This window comes from Lindgomyces ingoldianus (genome assembly GCF_010093535.1).
Source record: "Lindgomyces ingoldianus strain ATCC 200398 unplaced genomic scaffold BDR25scaffold_19, whole genome shotgun sequence".
Lineage (NCBI taxonomy): Eukaryota > Fungi > Ascomycota > Dothideomycetes > Pleosporales > Lindgomycetaceae > Lindgomyces > Lindgomyces ingoldianus.
Genome location: NW_022985180.1, coordinates 371,669 through 388,437, shown reverse-complemented (window position 1 = coordinate 388,437; position 16,769 = coordinate 371,669). Strand labels below are relative to the sequence as shown.

General features: G+C 51.6%; 6 protein-coding genes and 1 non-coding gene across 7 annotated transcripts; 4 read left to right on the top strand and 3 right to left on the bottom strand.

Moving 5' to 3' along the window:
- Nucleotides 1-656: 656 nt before the first annotated feature.
- Nucleotides 657-2,953, top strand: BDR25DRAFT_343496 (galactose-binding like protein). The gene is made up of 2 exons (XM_033693829.1): nucleotides 657-1,233; nucleotides 1,602-2,953. Exons 1-2 carry the CDS (start codon nucleotides 1,047-1,049, stop codon nucleotides 2,717-2,719), a joined length of 1,305 nt encoding a protein of 434 aa, XP_033546649.1. The 5' UTR covers nucleotides 657-1,046; the 3' UTR covers nucleotides 2,720-2,953.
- A 510-nt stretch (nucleotides 2,954-3,463) lies between these two features.
- Nucleotides 3,464-5,783, bottom strand: BDR25DRAFT_39818 (uncharacterized protein). Its single transcript, XM_033698520.1, has 2 exons — nucleotides 4,623-5,783; nucleotides 3,464-4,572 (listed from the first exon to the last, which is right to left on the bottom strand). The coding sequence occupies exons 1-2, from the start codon at nucleotides 5,391-5,393 to the stop codon at nucleotides 3,613-3,615; spliced, it is 1,731 nt and encodes a 576-aa protein (XP_033546648.1). The 5' UTR covers nucleotides 5,394-5,783; the 3' UTR covers nucleotides 3,464-3,612.
- Nucleotides 5,746-7,428, bottom strand: BDR25DRAFT_370455 (uncharacterized protein; the record flags this gene model as incomplete). Its single annotated transcript, XM_033697141.1, has 2 exons — nucleotides 5,746-7,269; nucleotides 7,327-7,428. The coding sequence occupies 2 exons, from the start codon at nucleotides 7,426-7,428 to the stop codon at nucleotides 6,175-6,177; spliced, it is 1,197 nt and encodes a 398-aa protein (XP_033546647.1). The 3' UTR covers nucleotides 5,746-6,174.
- A 1,624-nt stretch (nucleotides 7,429-9,052) lies between these two features.
- Nucleotides 9,053-10,405, top strand: BDR25DRAFT_39795 (uncharacterized protein). The gene has a single exon (XM_033698519.1). It carries the CDS (start codon nucleotides 9,190-9,192, stop codon nucleotides 10,276-10,278), a length of 1,089 nt encoding a protein of 362 aa, XP_033546646.1. The 5' UTR covers nucleotides 9,053-9,189; the 3' UTR covers nucleotides 10,279-10,405.
- Nucleotides 10,406-11,928: 1,523 nt separating this feature from the next.
- BDR25DRAFT_39775 (uncharacterized protein) lies at nucleotides 11,929-12,949 on the bottom strand. Its single transcript, XM_033698518.1, has 2 exons — nucleotides 12,470-12,949; nucleotides 11,929-12,415 (listed from the first exon to the last, which is right to left on the bottom strand). Exons 1-2 carry the CDS (start codon nucleotides 12,617-12,619, stop codon nucleotides 12,050-12,052), a joined length of 516 nt encoding a protein of 171 aa, XP_033546645.1. The 5' UTR covers nucleotides 12,620-12,949; the 3' UTR covers nucleotides 11,929-12,049.
- Nucleotides 12,950-13,279: 330 nt separating this feature from the next.
- BDR25DRAFT_227394 (uncharacterized protein) lies at nucleotides 13,280-15,151 on the top strand (the record flags this gene model as incomplete). The annotated part of the gene is made up of 2 exons (XM_033685246.1): nucleotides 13,280-14,678; nucleotides 14,724-15,151. 2 exons carry the CDS (start codon nucleotides 13,280-13,282, stop codon nucleotides 15,149-15,151), a joined length of 1,827 nt encoding a protein of 608 aa, XP_033546644.1.
- Nucleotides 15,152-16,311: 1,160 nt separating this feature from the next.
- BDR25DRAFT_t30 lies at nucleotides 16,312-16,395 on the top strand. The gene has a single exon. It is a non-coding gene; the product is annotated as a tRNA-Arg (tRNA).
- Nucleotides 16,396-16,769: the final 374 nt, after the last annotated feature.

Below are 16,769 nucleotides of genomic sequence, written 5' to 3'. Positions count from 1 at the left end.
CCATTGGGTGTGGCTTTCTTTTGCTTGGTGCAACATGTGGTTTCGTCGTTGCCAACGATGGGATGGAATGCATCCAGCTCGGCGGCAAGGGGCCTGTTGTGCATTGCGAGATCGGCGGATGCCTCCAAACCCAGCCTTAGGTGCAGCTGATGATGACATAGGGAATTCTCGAGGGGGGCCGAAAAGCAAAGAGTGGTAAATGCCCATGACCTATCATTTGTTCGGCCATTGAGTGGTCTCGACTTCTGTAATGCATTACGCCTCTGAGCGACCCGTATTTATAAGACATGGACGAAAGAAGGTAGCCGGGAACCAGTGGAGGAATGCGGAAAACTTGAACTGAGGTTGAGACAGTTCAAACATGATGCATCGTTGTGGTCATATGTTAGTTAGATGGAAGTGGAGGATGTTGAGTGACTGTGCGGTGACGGACGCTTCCAAAACCCTCATATGCTTGTTTTAAACAAATGCACAGAGTAAGAGTAAGATGAATCAGCAAGATAACAATCATCCATTGGTGAAAGTATTCAGCAATAGCCTTTGTTTATCCCTGTCCCGCACCGACCACACACTTGACACCACAATTAAGGACCGCGGAATCTAAGGAAGCTCCCGAAAGCTCGGGCCTACACTGCTTGAACCCTCCGCGACAGGAACCTCCAACAAACGAGCAAAAGAAGAGATACAACTTCTCGTCTCAACTAAACGCGCGCCGAGTATTACGTTGAGCGCTTCGGGCTTGTAGCACGTTTCACCCTTCTGCTCACAATTCGTTATCCTCCCGAAAGATTTTGCCAATCACCATCAAGAGTTTAATATCACAGCAGCATCTACCCGCCTGTTGCCTCAATCGGAATTGTGACCTCCAACCGTTATTTCCTCGTGCTTGGATATCTACGACTCTCTTTCGGGGTCCTTTGAAACACTCAGAGCTTCGCTTCATTTGCAATCCTTGCGTCCCGAAGTCAGCCCTGGGGTGGATCCCGTGACCTTCGCCGGACTACCCAGGTCAACTCCCCCACCAAACACTCCCTGAAGCGGCAATCATGCCACCAACATTACGTCGACGCGGCCAGCCTTCACCACATCAGCACTACGCAGTTCCAGTTTCTGACAGCGATGAGGCGGACGATCAGGGTGTTCGAGAGGATGAAGAGGAAGTAATTGGAGACGAGCTGGCTGGGGTTGAAGCGGAAGAAGAGGATGAAGATGATGACGAGGAGGAGCCACTAGGTGAGTGCACGGTTTGTTATGCACTTCAATTTCCTGATTTGCACCTACCTGATGTATGCTTCGGGGACATTTTCGTTTGCTTTTTTTGTTTGGGTGCTTGTCCAACTTTATCTATTAATTGCTTGTATTCGCCTCGACGCATGGGCAGCGATTGTCTGCCTTAGGCACGTGTTTTCAGCTTCATTTCTCTAGTCAACACCTGTCTCATCTTCATATTCGTTTGCACGTTCTTATATCGTTCAAAAAGAACTTATGGTTTGCACTTCCACCCCTCCGCCATATTTAAGTCCTTTTCTTTTACCATACAGCGCTTTCCATCCCTTGTTTTCCCTCCTCTCCCTCTCAACCCTCAACTAAACCCTCTCCAGTCTCTCCAACCCACTCCACTGCCCCATCCACCCACAACGACCCAATCCCGCCCAACCTCCGCGAAATCTCCAACCTCGCCTCCTGGACCGTCTCATCCAACAAACCCGGTTGTTCCATCCCGCAACTGCGCTCGCCCTCGAACTCCCTATTCTGGCAATCCGACGGTCCGCAACCGCATTATCTCAACATCCACTTCTTCAAACTGGTGCGCATTGTGGGTTTGAGATTGTATCTGGATTTCGATGCCGATGAGAGTTATACACCGACGAGGATTGTATTTTTAGCGGGGAGTGGTGGAAATGATCTTGTGGAGTGGGGCGAGATGAGGTTGGAGCAGCCGAGGGGGTGGGTGTGGGCGGATTTTTCGGGCGTGGGAGATGTAGAGGATGAAGGCGAGGATTCTGAGGATGAGGATGGAGAAGGGGGGTTTGATGGTGAGGATGACGGAAGTGAAGGCGGGGTCATAGGGCGGTTGCCAGACCTCGAACTTGCGCTTAATGACGATATATCGGACTCCGAGAATACGCAACCTACCAACACGCCCGTAATAAATGGTCCAGGAATAGCAATAGCGGGGGCAACCCGTGGCGACCCCATGGCCATCGACACACCCACAGCTCCAGGTCCAACACCTCCTCTCCAGCTCCCTCCCACCGTCCCCCATCACTCCCCCCAACACGTCCACCAACAAATTCCCAACCCTAATGTCAACCCATCCTCAATCCGTCCCCATCCTCGCGCCCCCCTCCACCCTCTCCCCTCCGTAAACACAACACCCTTCCCCCGCCTCTCCCGCAAAAAGAAACCCAAACTCCCCGTCCTTCGCGCCCATCTCGTACAAATCAAGATTCTGGAGAACCACCAAAACGGAAAGGACACGCACCTACGAGGTCTGCAGATCTTTGCACGGGATAATGAGGGAGGGCAAGGGAGGGAGAGTGAGAGTAGGGTAGTGGTTGGTGGAAGGAAGTCCGTTGGAGGTGGAGGGATTGGGGGAAGGAAGAGGACTAGTGGTAGCCGAGGTGGTGGGGTAATCGGGGGAGCCGAGAGTGGTGGTGGTAGTGGTGGTAGACTGTTGGCGAGGAGTGAGTGGGATGTTGAGGGGAGTATTCGTTAGGGATAGTCATCACGTCTGTCATAGGGAAGCTGGAGGAAAGCATATTTACTGAGTAACAAAAGTCCAGCAAGTGGCCTAGTGGAAGAGTACTCATAGGGTGTAAGGGACTATGTGGCCCGCTCCAGTCCCAAGCAGATGCAATAGAGGTGTCTGCTGTGATTATAGAATTTGGTGGTGGAAGATCGGACAATATTCCTATGACCAAATGCAATGAGATAGCTTTTAAAACAAAGTAGTACGTTAGAACATGCTCGCTTGCTATTCAAACCAGGCAAACAGTTTGTGAATCAACTATTATTCCTACACTCTATACCGTAGACTTCTAAGGTGTTAAGTAGATATATTTAAGCAGTTGTCTTATACTTCCAGAATCTTAATCAGAGGTAATACTATAGCAATACCCTACCGAAAATAACAAAGCAAGATTGTGAAAAAAGCAGTTTTAAGAAGACAATTCACTCAACTAGCATAAAGTAAGGGGGGGTAGTTAGTATAATAGTAGCCACCCGATGCTCTGCCACATAGGGTCTAAGGGTGTTGGATTCATTTTTATTAACAAGACTTACACTTGCACTATGCTAGTTGCAATACAATAGTTGACTAGATTACAATCTATACATCGCTTTAGCAATATTTATCAGTAAACAGCGATCGAGAAAAATTCCGCTTCACTCACACCAAATTCCAGCACCCAGTTAATGATTTCAACGTTTGTATTCCTACAAGAGAGTGTATCTATAATGCCAGCCGCGCTATGCATTAAGCCAGGCAAAAAAGTAGCCGAGCTACCCAAGCAAAAAACAAACAAAAAAAACTTTTCCGTCTAAACCCAGTAAAGGGGCGATGAAAAGGGAGAAGAAAAAGAACAAGTATACTGGCCTCACACTAGCAATCTAGGCGCTAGCCTCTGGGCTCATGGACCTAGCGCTCTTGGGTGTGGAGGCCCTGGAGGAAGCGCGCTCAACAACCTCCTTCGCGATCTCTTTGGCCTTCCTGACCGAATCAGCGTGGCCATCTTCGCCGATCTCCGCCAGGGTCTGTGAGACGCGTCGGTTGAAGGATTCGACAAATTTCTTGTTTGCTGGTGAGAGTGAGCCATCCCTATTGAGGGTGGTTTGTTTGATGGGCCTGCCGCGAACGTTGTTCTTTGCTGCCTTGATTGCCTTCTGGAGTCCATCCTCGGCCGACTTGCCAAGAGATTCGATCTCGCGATCGACACCGTGGATAGCGTCAGAGGCTGATTTTGAAAGGGCACGTTTCTTGGTTTGGTGCTTGGTGGTGGCGCCGGTTCGGCGAATGTAAGATTTGACGAAGAATCGGACGAAGAGACCCGTTAGAGGAGCAAGGTAAATGAGGTTCAGGTAGATGGCAAATGCTTGGCCAGTTGTGTCGATGCAGGAGATCTCGTGGTACTCGGTCCGGTAGGTGAATTGTTTTAGAGTGTCCTGGAGGATATGTTGCGGCTCCCCTTGGGCTTGTCCTGGGAAGTGGGTGACGCCCGGTGCTGGAACGACATTCTCTGCCAGTCCTTCCTCTCCTGCAGCACGATATACGAGTTTTTTCAGATAATCCAAAGCAGCGCCGGTGGCTGTGCTTAGCGCTGGTGATGACGTCAGAGGGACTGTGATGGCCGATACGAAGGCAGAGAAAACGCTTGACGACGGTGCTGTGATGGCGGTCGGTGTGGCTGCTACTTCATATGCCACTTGAACGGGAATGGTATAAGAGACGAAGAGGTGAACGGCAGCGAAAGAAGCTCCAACGACGAACTGAAGGATCTGAAGACTGGTGAGGGTACGTTTAACCGCCTGAGGTACGCGAACGCCGAGGGCAGAGATTGTGTAGTAGGAATACTGAGGAGGATTAGCACAGGGGCGTAAGAATTGATATTAGGGAAGCCTACCATCATTGCGTGGATACCTGAGTTCACCAAAGCAAACATCCAGATAGGCGGAGACATGAAGCGAATGCCAGCCCACATGCACAACATCGCGCCGGCATGGTGATATGTCTGAAGAGTGGTGCTACGTTTTCCTTTAGCAAGGATGATAAAGGTGTCAAGGACCTCGTAGAACTTGGAGAGATAGAAGATAAAGCCCCAGAATGCGAGACCTTCGTTCCAGACGCGCCCGAGATCAGTAGAGTCAGGAATATCGTTGTTGCCAAGATGGATGAGATTATTCTTGACTTCCCAAGCATTGCGAGTGATGTTGAACGCTGCCGCATCGCCAAGGCCGCGAGGTCCATGCATCTTGCAGAGCGCATCGACGGTGCCGACGAGAGCGTTGGGCTCAGTGTAGTGCGGAATGGCGTGCTTCAAGGCGCGAACCATAGCAACACACGTGACAGCAGAGTAGATGGCCAAGAGGACATTGTGGAGAATGACGAACGCCTTGAATAGACGAGTCTTGCTGATGGCCCATGGCTGATTCTTGTGGCGACGGTTGTACGCATTCACGAAGAAGACGGTGGTTGCATAGATAACAGCGATTGTGAGCGGGACGACGGTGGATAAGGCGCCATTGTAGAATTCGGAGGAAATCGGGAAGGGCGTCTTGAAGGAGGGCTCCTGGAACGGTGGTAGGATGACGGCAGGCTCCATATGCGGGGGAAACTCGAAGAGGGAGCGTGATGGCATTTTGCCCGCTAGAAGAGTCGGTCCCGCAGCAGACATGATAACGTCAGAGCTGATGTGCTTGCTCAGTTGTTGGTGTTGAGGAAGCGCGGGAAGATGTGGAAATGGCCCGAAGACGGTGTTTTGCGGAAGAGAAGGCCAATTGGCGGAAATGGCTATGAGGCAAAACTAGGGAGTTGAATTTCGAGTGTACGTTGTAGCTACTCGACGTCTGAGTGTTGTTGGGCTTGTTTTCTGCGCGTTTCTGGCTGAGCACGCGAGTGTTTTTGTTTGGATGACACGCTTGAAAACAGCGCCAATGGATTGAACAAGTGTGCAAGGAGCGACGAGAAGGAGGATGGCAAGCAATAGAGAGCGGATCGTAGCTCAGATTGCGTGTAATGTGTCCAACGAAACACTCGTTTGAGCAGGACAGTGAAGGCAACAAAAGTTTAGAAATTTTCTTGGCATCGGAAAAATAGTTGGACCCGAGGTCGGAACAAGCCTCGGTATGACGCGGGCACGTGCCTGCTAGAGCCGCCCCTCAACACCAAATGAGTGCATCGTGCCCTGGGGCTGCATCTGGAGTCTTAAGAGTTGCTCTTTTCTGAATCAAATCTGACGCTTTCTCGAATCTATATGAAAGTGTACGAGATGACGGCGCCTGCACTTGTGGTAGTTACACGAGCATCGCGTCACCTCACACGAAGCAGCTCACTACTGGCTGCCTTGTCTTCTCAACGTGTTGGGGAGTCATAGCTTTTATGTCCAATGATATGTACATGAATACAGCTTTGAGCATGACACAGGGTATACTAGCAAGGAATCGCAACAACGGCATTCAAAACTTGGGTTTACTTCCCAGGGGCACTGGTGGCGGCTCACTAGAGTTTGGCACCAGCTCCCTCTTCTTCGGTGGCGGCGGAGGGGGAGGTTTCTTTCCCCACCGGGTAGGAGATTGCGGGAGAGGCGGGGTTGAAGGGGGAGCGTTGGTGGTAGTAGGGCTGTTCATCCTGTCTGCAATTCCATACTTCTGGTTCAAACTGCTCGCAGTTCGCCAGCCTGCTGTGGCTTGCTCCCCATGCCTCTCACGGAAGTTGCTGGCTGTAGTTGCAGCACTTTTCATGTCCGAGAGTGACACTTTCGAGGGGTCATTGCGAAGATTGCGCGCAGTTTTGAATGCAGTCTGCTTATCTGCTAAAGACGTTCCAGTAGTGGGCGCCTGACCTTGCGATGACGACGTCGACAGCTTTGCAAACCGGGATTGTAGTTCACTTAACTGTGGCCCGCGGTTCGCATTTGCTGCAGGAGAAGGAGGTGCGTGCAGAGGCGACGAGTTCTGACGAGGTGGTACAGGCGGCGACGCGGTACGGCCAATGTTGAAGCCAGGTACAGAGATTCCAGCTTGTCCTAACCGCTCCAACGGCCCCTGATTCAGGTGGCCTGGTGTAGACGAGTCACCTTGTGTGCTCTCACTGTAGGGAGGTGGAGGCGCTTGAGTGTACCCATCGGGATGAGAATTTTGTCGAGGAGGTAATCTAGGCGGGAGTTTGGGCTTCAGCTTCACCGTCAGGTCTACGGTGGGAGGAGGTGATAATCGACGAGTAGGCGGTTTGGGTACGTGGGTGGTGTTAAGGCCTGTCGTGTTTGCTCTGTAGGGACCCGGGGTTGGCTTGTTCGCTACCTCCTCTATCTTTGCTTTTGCTTCGCGTGCCTCTTGCACTCTTTGCTTTGCTGCAGTTTCTTCTTGCGACAGCGGCTCCCCAAGCTCTTGGCGGTCTGACATTGTCGAGTTCGGCGATGCTGCGGCTCCGTGGTAATTAATGTGCTTCGGCGGAGGGCCAAACGAAGCAGGGTCTTTGAGGGTTGATAGAGGCGCCGATTGGTGTCTATGGGCCTCCTCCTCTGGATTCTTGCCTTTGCCCACCCATCCTGCCTGGATAGTTGAGTTAGCTCGCAATGCCAGCGCGGAACATACGGAAGAGGGACATACGACCGTGTTCACACCCTTGAAGTCACCGCGCCAGCTCTCTTTCCCGCTCCCTTTACTTTTTGGATGCCACCCCCCTTTTGCTAGCTCTTTGAGGCCGCTCATGATATTGATTACATGGACCGCGGTGTTGTCATGTGGGAGGAGCAGGAGGTGTCGAACTGCACCATTGTCGAGGTGCCGATGACGAGGTGCCAAGGATGATTCAGCTACCCTATCAAAGGGAAATCGACCTTTCCTGAATCAGGCGAGTATCAAACTTTGGGACTCGGAAGATGGAGCTGGAGTTCCCCAAGGAATCGCTGGAGAGACACAACTCTAGGACGAGCCATTAGCTTCTTCAGCAAGTAAGCTGCTGTCTTTTTAATTGGGCTTGGTGTTTCATTGTGACTTGGCTCTACCGAAGAGTGGAAAGAAACTCAACGCCACGGATGACTGGCAGTCTTGAACAACGATGCACAGGACGCTATAGCCGCATTCTTGAATAAGGACTAAAGTGACTTGTGTAACATCTCGTATCCCCGAGCCTCACTTCGCACAATGGCAAGTGGTTAGATTTTTGCGTCCTCCGAAACTCGCTCGGTGGTACTGAGTCTTGGCATATTGGAATCGAACCGGCGCTGGTTGAAGACACAAACCTGTTTCCTTCGAACGCTCTACTTAGATCCAACAATATTTTTTTTACATCTAGATGCTTACTATTCATGTTCCGGAGTTGGTGCCAACCTGCGGTCTTAGACGAGGACATCAAGAAGCGTAACGGAGCCCGGAGCGTAAGTTATCCGATTCCTGTTTGGTGCATTCTCTGGAGGCGTTCGACAAGAGGTCTTTTGGGAGTTTCCAATTGGATGTCATTATCGCTTTCCGAAACAGTGGTTTGCCAAATGCAGCGCGCGAGAGAGTTGATTTTGTTAGGTGGGCATGAGCAGATAGTCTCTTGCAGCGACCAATGATAAAGTGCGCCCTGCTTGACGGGGAACTTGATTGGGAGATCTGCAAGTGCTTTGGTGAGTCTCACAGGAAGGTCGGCAATCTCTTCGCCGTCCCCATTCCAGCTTCTTTCTTTTGTTGCCGTCAAATGTTTCGTGAAGTGTCTCCAAGCGGCTTCATCCAAAGCAGATCTCCACTGTTGATAGCACCATTCACCAAGAGGGTCTTGTTTCCAAAGTCAGGGAGCACAAGACGAGTATTTGTTTCCGGGCCAAGCTTCTGATCGACAGATGAACCTGGTCAAAATGGGGAGGCCAAGCCTAAAAATAATCCATTTCCGAGCGGGTGGGGTGTTTCCAGCTTCCGTGACCGCCATCATCCAGCGCCATCGAGGCTGTGCCCCCAGCCATCACCCAACTTCAGCCCTCGGGAGTCGGACTTTGACTGGAGCTTGTGAGAATGTGGAAACATGCCAGCGAACCCCAAAATGCCACCGCCCACTTCTAGCTTATTCTCTCCTCATCACTCTTCACACTCGCTGTTATTCTTGCTGTTGCAACAATCATGCCTCGTGTCCGCTCCATTTCATGATTTTAAGTCAGACAGCACCACTTCTAGTCCTGGCGTCATCACCAGCCCTTGCTTTTGAGGCCATCTACTAGGTTATAGGCCGTGAAGTTGCGACTTTTCCGTTATCCGGCCCCACCGGTACAGGCAGGGAACAAAACTGCGCCCTCAGCATTCGTCCCGTGTTTGAATTCGCTGACACTGGTGACTGATACGGCACCCTGCCAACAACAGCACAACTAAGGACCTATCATCACTCGTCGAGCTCACCCCTCTTTGATTTAGGTTCTGATACACCCTTGGAAGGAAAGTACGTCAGAAACAGGCTCAACCCCCATACATATCACTGCCCACCCGGGATCCGTCTCGATGGGCATTCCTGTCCTCCAGCACGATGCTCATGAAGATTCGGAAGACCATCATTCCTGGGGATCTCATAACGACGACGTGACCAACCAGCCGACCCCGATACCAACCATAATGCCATCGGGTGGTCTATCCTTCACTGCCATAATCGAATTCACTCTATCTGATTTTAAGAGCGAGATGCCCACCTACGAGCATCAGACTGGGAATTTTCTGTCTGGGTGGTTGACTGGGATCCGGCCACCACAAGGTGCTCCGTCGACACAGTCCAGCATATCGCATACCATCCCATATTCCGACATTAATGGGCCACAAACAACACCAACTCGCATCTATACTGGACCAAATCCCACATCTACTGGCAACAATGACAACGGGAACGACGGCTCGACGGATATGCAAAGGAATGGGCCTAATCATACAATAACGTACGCTGCAGCTGGAGTCGTCCCAGTCGTGATTCTGGCTATCCTCGGTGTTGCTCTCTTCTTTTACCTGCGTAAGCGTAAGCGGGACAAACAGGTGAAGGCTGTGCAGGCGCATGTAGAGGAGATGAAGACGAGAAATCAACCTTTTGTCCAACCTCTCGTCCATCCTGGAGCCCCACCTTCTACCCAACCCCAATACGCTACACCTCCATCCCACCCTCTTCCCACTTTAGCAAGCCCGACCACTCCCCAACCGGTCATTCTAGGACCGATTGCGCCAGGTTCCAGTGGAGCATACTACACCGGTATTGACACCTCAGACATTGTGTCGATGCATGACCCGCAGGATCGCACTGGCCTTGGAAATCCGTTCGTCAATGGAGATGAGGCACAGGACGAACCCCCACCACCATACCGGCCCCGAAGTGTTGCTCCTCTGTCGCGCGACACAAGCCTGCGAGCTCCCCCAGCCGCGCATTCACACACAAACTTGATTTCGAGCCAAGATCACCCCACGCGATCGCCTTTCGCAGATCCGACCGATGATGATGATGCAGTCTCGGACTTGTCAGGGCCCACGTTCCGAAGAAACCAGGATAGGATCTCGGTAGTATCCGACTTGTCGTACCAAGACGACCCGGTAGTGGTAAGACCGGCAGTATGAACGACGAGACGAGACGAGGCGAGATGAGAGGAAACGGTTTCGTACCTGTACATAATAGTCCGGAAGACGAGCAGGTTCGATGCAGTCAACTGCACTATTCCTTACTTAATTTCTCTTCAGTGCATGCAAGCTCGGCGTTGGCGAAAGGATGAACTCGTGAGGCCATAGGATTTTTAGGCAGGTTAACTCTTGGATAGCACGACAGGCATGAAAATAGGGTTATATATAGCATCTTCTGAATGCAAGCAGTTTCATGACAATGACGTTTGGTACTGATGAACAATTCGTCCAAGTTGGTGTCCTGAATAAGGACCTCGTGTTTCACAGGGGTGCCTTTTGCCGCCGAAAACGGTCGGAGGATGATGTCGTTGACCCCTCAAGAGGCAGAATTCAGGCAGGCGCTGTGAATGGCCGACTGACAAAAACTGTTTGGAGGGGTTCCCCTGGCTTTGGTGTCGTTGTGTGCTTGTTCGGTCGGCAGAGGATGAGATGATTTTTGCAGACAGACTCAGCTACTAGGGGAGCTCGGCGGGTGCAGTGGCTTACTGTGGAATGGATGCAGTCTACAGAAGGAGACTGGACTGGCGAAGGAGTGTTTTGTACCTTGCATAGAGGTACCTACAGGATGGAGAGGTGCTCGTACCGAGAGAGTGTAATTTAGCAGGGCTGCACCAATGCTAGGCTACCGAAACACGCCCTGCTTCTCGACTTCGCGGTGGATCCGGAAACATCACACGAGAGCAGACAGCGCAGCAGCGGAAGGGTTAGCGGTAGATGAAACGAACCGTCGCAAAGAGGGCTCCTCTCCGAAGCGAAATAGCGCCTGAGGCAGGGCGGGCGACAGCTGTCAGTTAGTCAAGACGACCATTGCGATGTTGGCATGAGGTAGCTTTCCTTTCCAAGAAGCCTACCCGGCCCCAAGCTCGAGATGGTGAGGAGAGTTGAGCCAACATGGTCGGACCAAAGAGCAGGCGGTAATTCCCCCGAGGAAAAAGATCCTAAGGCTACCATTGGCTGAATTATGCAAAAGAAGCTCGGGCTCTCCAAGGCATAAGACCGCAGATTAAAAGCTACTGCTGATGAGCTGGCATGGGGCATGGACTCTGGACTACGACCGCGATGACTGGCTGCCCACTTGCTGCTTCAAGCCGACTACGGCGCCATTGACGTTCACAATTCAGGAGTGCAGCGAACCTGCTCACGGCACAGGAGTTTGCAGCAGAAGAGAGCTCAGAGGGCGGGCTGAAGGCCAATAGTGGTGCAGCTGCGCCGCTCGACGTTCACCAGCGGTTCCTCTTAGCGTAATGACGAATTGATGGATGGCGATATCGTATGCCATTTATCATCCCGCACACATCTCCTTCAGCCCTCTCAACCGTGCCGTTTGGAAGTGGGCATATCGTTGTATCTCGGGAGAGGCGAGTACTAGGCAATCTACCATCCTGTGCAGTGTGGCCTGTCGCCCAAGCCGGCGAGTCCATCTTACCTCCGTGCTGCTGAAGGCTTCTACCACGATTCCCTGCCAATAATGATCTCGCCTCAACCTCAGCATCCCCGCCAGCATGCCTCCAGCCCACTGCGGCGTGGTTCCTGATCTCCTGCTGCCAGATCCGTGATTATTGCCCCCCAGGCTCAGGAGAAGACTCCTTTGCTCGCTGGCAGTTGGCCGGCCCACGCGCATCGTCTTGGTACGCCCAATTATTTCTCGTTGCAGCCGCAATAACTCTTTTCGCGAAAAGTGGACGGAGTGCCTCCAGAGTGCAGTCGTTCCTTAATACACCCACCTTGTTTTAACCTTCACACCCCCCCCCCTAGGCCTGCAGACATCATCACTACCCACTAGCCGTTGCGGTCTCCATATGTACCTGCAGCCACGAGGTCTCACCGCACTGGCACCTCTCGGACCCTTCCTCTCGAGCGTACCACAGTGTACCACAGCTTCCTTGCCCGGATCCGCTCCCATCCTGTCCAGACCTCCCAGACAGTGAAGAGAAAAAAAAAAAATCTCTGCCAAAGCGACGTCGTCCCTGCTCGTCCTCAACCGCCCATCACCACTTCTCTCCGAGACTTGCTCAACGCCGCACGCCGCCAGATATCCCACGCTACATGGTCTTTTAGGGCGGGAATCCTGTTTCACCTGGTTTGCTATGAGTTTGGATCAGCACATATATGGGTACGGGTCTTCTTCTACCTGGTTTGCTTCCTCGTGTGCCCCGATGCCAGCCTGCGGTTCAAGGGGAAGGTGCGATAGGGCGGGTGCTTCGAGCATGGCTGTATAGGTGGTGGGGAGTCTCCGGCACGGCTTGCTGCCTATTCCTTCAGAGACTCGTCGAATCACCATCTCGTCTATCGCTTGTCTCTAGGCAGAGTGGCAGGCAGCACCCCACTATCGCCGTCGTGAAGCTCATGCACCGACCCCCAAAGCTCCCCCTCAAATTGGACCTCACTTTCACTCTAGACGTCGAGGACAGGAATCGTTCCCCAATGCTCCAGCAATGGATTCCACCATGTCCGTCGTCTGATCTAATATTTCAGCATGCCCCTCTCACTCTCGTATTAGTGAATCCCCCAATTGTTTCAAGGCTAACGTGTGAGGTGTTTCGTCAGATCAACGGATTGGCACCTTCCAAGTCCTTCTTCCACCCCCAAGTCCGTGACCTTTCCGGACTCGACATTTAGAACGCCCAAGGCTGAGCCTGTTCCTCAGTCGCATTTTCTCGACGCTTGGTCTACCCCTCGGGTCAATGGGCACCAGACACCCGCACAAACCCCATCATTTACAATTTCGACTCCCATAGACCGGCCATCCAGCTCATATAGTCAGAGCATTCGGACCCCCGAAGATCCCGAATTTCATGTCAACCACTTCAGGCCGAACAATCTTCCTCTGCCTCCCGTCGACCCTTCTCGAAGGTTGTCGTCTTCACCAGGGCCGTTGTCGGTGAAGAAACCTGAATATACGCTACGGGAAACTTCATCTTCACGGCTTCATCCTGCTAGCATGGACACATCGCAAATGCAGACGCCGCCTCCTACGAGAGACGCAACTTCACGGAGGGGTCAACATCAGAGTATAGGGAATGAATTTGCCACACCTGCTACCGTGACCTCACGGACATCGGGCCAAGTGCAAGCACCTGATGGACTCTTCAATCAAACACCATTCGGCTTTCCAGCTCTCCAGTTCTCGCCCGATATGGTGCAATTTCCAAGCACAGGGCCGATGTCGGCGCCTGCTCTTCCTCACTCGCGCTTGTTCTGGGATCAGCCGAGTGATGGAAGTGGCATGGATGTAGACATGCCCATCTCATCAGATCCCTTTGGTCCAACCCCACACAAGATCGACGGCACTCTAAATTGGCAGACATTCCATACTCCAGCTAACCAAATGGATCCTCAGGCTTTTCAAGCTCTGCATGGCATGTCTTCTCCTGGTCCTGTTCCCTCATTTGCAGCGAACAATCCAGGTCCCACTGAGAGTTCACATTCGCGGCCCAACTCTTTCATTTCCACTTCTGGGGGCGTTGATCCTAGCATGTTGTTCAGCTTCTCTAGTCCGGGACCAGCTTCTTCGTTTAGCAACCCGACACAGCCGATGAACGTAAATCATGAAGGGAGACAGCCTTATGAAACACAGGTTCGGGAATCGCTTCGGGAAAGGGAGTCGGCCAAAATAGTAAAGAGCCAGCACTCACGGACAAATACTAACTCGTCCACTGCTTCCTTTGAAAACCCTAGACCAGGGTTGCAGCGTAGCAACACCGACAGTGGCTTCAGAAAGAGTAGGCCATCATCTATGGAATCAAAATCGTCAGGATCTGTACTAGGCTTTCACATCCCTCGACGCTCGTCTCCTTTGAAGAGGCAGAGTGGCGGTTCCCTCACGTCCATACCAGAGATTCGACGACCAAGGACTCGGCTTGTCATTGACGAAGACGGTCGGGCACGCACAGAGACTGTTCCTGCTGAGGACCATGATAAGCAGAGGGATACTCGTGGGGGCTCGCAGAAGGATTTAAGGCGCCAATATCCCGGTCTTTGGATTGACGACGACAGCGAGTCGGAGCCAGATGAGCCAGTCACTCTGAGTCGAAACGCGTCTTTCAACATCCCACAACGCCGGACGTCAAAGCACGCTCGGACAGACAGTGATGGCCTCGATCGTTCTAATTCCTTTAAGATGCCGAGGCCCTCTTCGGGAGTCTTTGAGAAGTCCTCGTTTGAGACACTACGTCCTGTGAAGAAGGGGCAAGACAACCCCTTCCGGAGGTACAGCATGATGGACTTTCCTACCCCTTTTAGCGATGTCAAAGAAAATGAAGACCAGAAGATGTCTGATTCGGCCGGAGATGCTCTTGGAGCTCTGAAGAAGGTAGTCGAGGGTCGACAGAAGCGGTTTGGTATGGTTTTACGTTTCTTTTCTTCCACTAGCTAACTTCCTGCAGAACGCTCCTCTCAGAATACCCTCCAGGCTCACAACCAACGCTGGGCACAAGCATCTGCCGACATGGCGCATCAAAACACAAGTCCACACAGCCTATACGACCCCTATAGCAACTCATTCAACGGATCTCCGGCAACAAACACCGACGCCAGTCTCACCACACCATCTACCGACCGAAGTAGTCTTTCGAGCGAGACTACACGCTGCGTCTGCAACTCTGCGGATGACGGTCGGGCAATGGTACAATGTGAATCATGCACGAAATGGCTCCACATGGCTTGCGTTGGACTCAATACCCACAATCTTCCTCCTGTTTATGTGTGCGTCTTCTGTACGGGACAAACTCCTATTGCTAGAGGTGGGAGAATACGTGGACCAATGCCACCGTTCGACTCGCCGCTCACCCATAAATCGGTATTTCGGCGCTAAGACGTAGTCTTCACCTCCTGCGAGACCCTATTATCAGGCCATGCGAACGACACGATACCCCGCCCTGTTATATAAACCGCCCACTCATCGATCTCATACAACATCGATATTCTAGGATACCCGAGACCGATTGAAGTATTGCTTCCTCTTCAGCATACCCAACATCGTATCCCAGCATTTCCCCTTTGGATATCCCGGCGTTTTGCCTGCTTTTAGTCTAGCGTTGACTGAAATTTTTGTTTTGCAGCGTAGCAAGCATCGATACACTCTGCATACACCCTCATCGGTTTTCTTTCCCACACTTTCACAACAGTCCTTACCTTCGGCCTCGAGCTCGACCAATGTTAATCAGCCTAATGCACTCTCCACTTCCCCGATACGCACCTGCCCAACCCTTAATAACCTTCCCCCCTCCCCGCCATCCGTTTACAATTCCCGCTGGCTCAGGAGTTTGGCTGGTGGGCGGGATAGATGGCTCTTAATGTTTTTGTCTTTCGTTTATGTATGCGTGTGTGCAGGTGAGGACGTGGAAGAGATGACACGTAATGCTGACGAGCTCACGCCCCTTTGGTTTGTATTTCTTTTTCTTGACGCTCTTTTGAATAGAATGCCTTTATGATAGGTGTGTTTGACAAAAAAAATTTATGATTTGAGAGGCCATTACTATGCGTAATGCGTTTGGATTACTTAACGAGGGGTCTGGTAGATTTGCCGGACGGGGTTATTGAGGGTAGGCACGTGGAGATGGAAATGGGAGAGGAAAGAAGGAGAAGCAAGAGGGAGGTGAGGAGCAATATATGGGCGAGATGGGTTGGTATACTTGATTATAGTGTTGGGCACAATACATTTAAAGTACCATGTCACTCCACTATGCTGGTGATGCTATAACACCTGAATGTGCATGATAGTCCGCCGTTGCCGTTTTGTGTGGCTTTAGTAACCCAGGCTTTGTTGGCACGGAAGGCTCCCAATTACAGGAACTAGACGATAATCATAGCCCCGCACACTTCAAACCTAGACCCACTACGCCACACGTCCTTCCGGCGCTTGTAATCTCTCAACATAACAGCCTCTTAGCATTTCTAGTTTGTTTAACGTCATATTGTTGTCACTATCTAATTTGTATATATAAAACCTAATTTAAGAAAATAGTTATCATTGGAGCCTTGGCGCAATGGTAGCGCGTTGGTTTTCGGTCTTCGCCTGTTCACCAAAGGTTGTGGGTTCGAGCCCCATGGGCTTCGTTTTTGCTCTCTTGCATTTTTATTTGTTCTCTTTTGCTACGTTAGTGCGAAGATTCAAGCCATGCAATTGGTAGAAAACATCGCGCTCGACGATGTAGTAGTCTTCATCGCCTGGAGTCTTGGATGTCCTGTTTAGGGGTCTAGTAGCGCCTGCTTCGGCCATCTCTATTTGCATACAGGATGTCATTCAACCGCAGTCATACGTTAGAGAAAGCTTAGACTTTGGACTTGGAGAAAGGGAGGGAGAGAGAAAGAAAGAGATTGCGAATTGAGTAGCAGAGGTTGGTAGACGTACTTTCAAATCCTCCCACGCTCTGTCCAGCTTAGGTAGTTCGCCTTGGTATATCGAATCATCTTTAAAAACGCTCTCCAGA

Excerpts from the sequence above, each read along its gene's own strand:
- BDR25DRAFT_39818 (XM_033698520.1), bottom strand. The coding sequence starts at position 5,393 with ATGTCTGCTGCGGGACCGACTCTTCTAGCGGGCAAAATGCCATCACGC. Across the intron at positions 4,573-4,622 it reads CAGGTATCCACGCAATGATG|TATTCCTACTACACAATCTC; the intron begins GTAGGCTTCCCT and ends AATCCTCCTCAG.
- BDR25DRAFT_39775 (XM_033698518.1), bottom strand. The coding sequence starts at position 12,619 with ATGGTGATTCGACGAGTCTCTGAAGGAATAGGCAGCAAGCCGTGCCGG. Across the intron at positions 12,416-12,469 it reads CACACGAGGAAGCAAACCAG|GTGAAACAGGATTCCCGCCC; the intron begins GTAGAAGAAGAC and ends ATAGCAAACCAG.
- BDR25DRAFT_343496 (XM_033693829.1), top strand. The coding sequence starts at position 1,047 with ATGCCACCAACATTACGTCGACGCGGCCAGCCTTCACCACATCAGCAC. Across the intron at positions 1,234-1,601 it reads TGACGAGGAGGAGCCACTAG|TCTCTCCAACCCACTCCACT; the intron begins GTGAGTGCACGG and ends AACCCTCTCCAG.
- BDR25DRAFT_39795 (XM_033698519.1), top strand. The coding sequence starts at position 9,190 with ATGGGCATTCCTGTCCTCCAGCACGATGCTCATGAAGATTCGGAAGAC.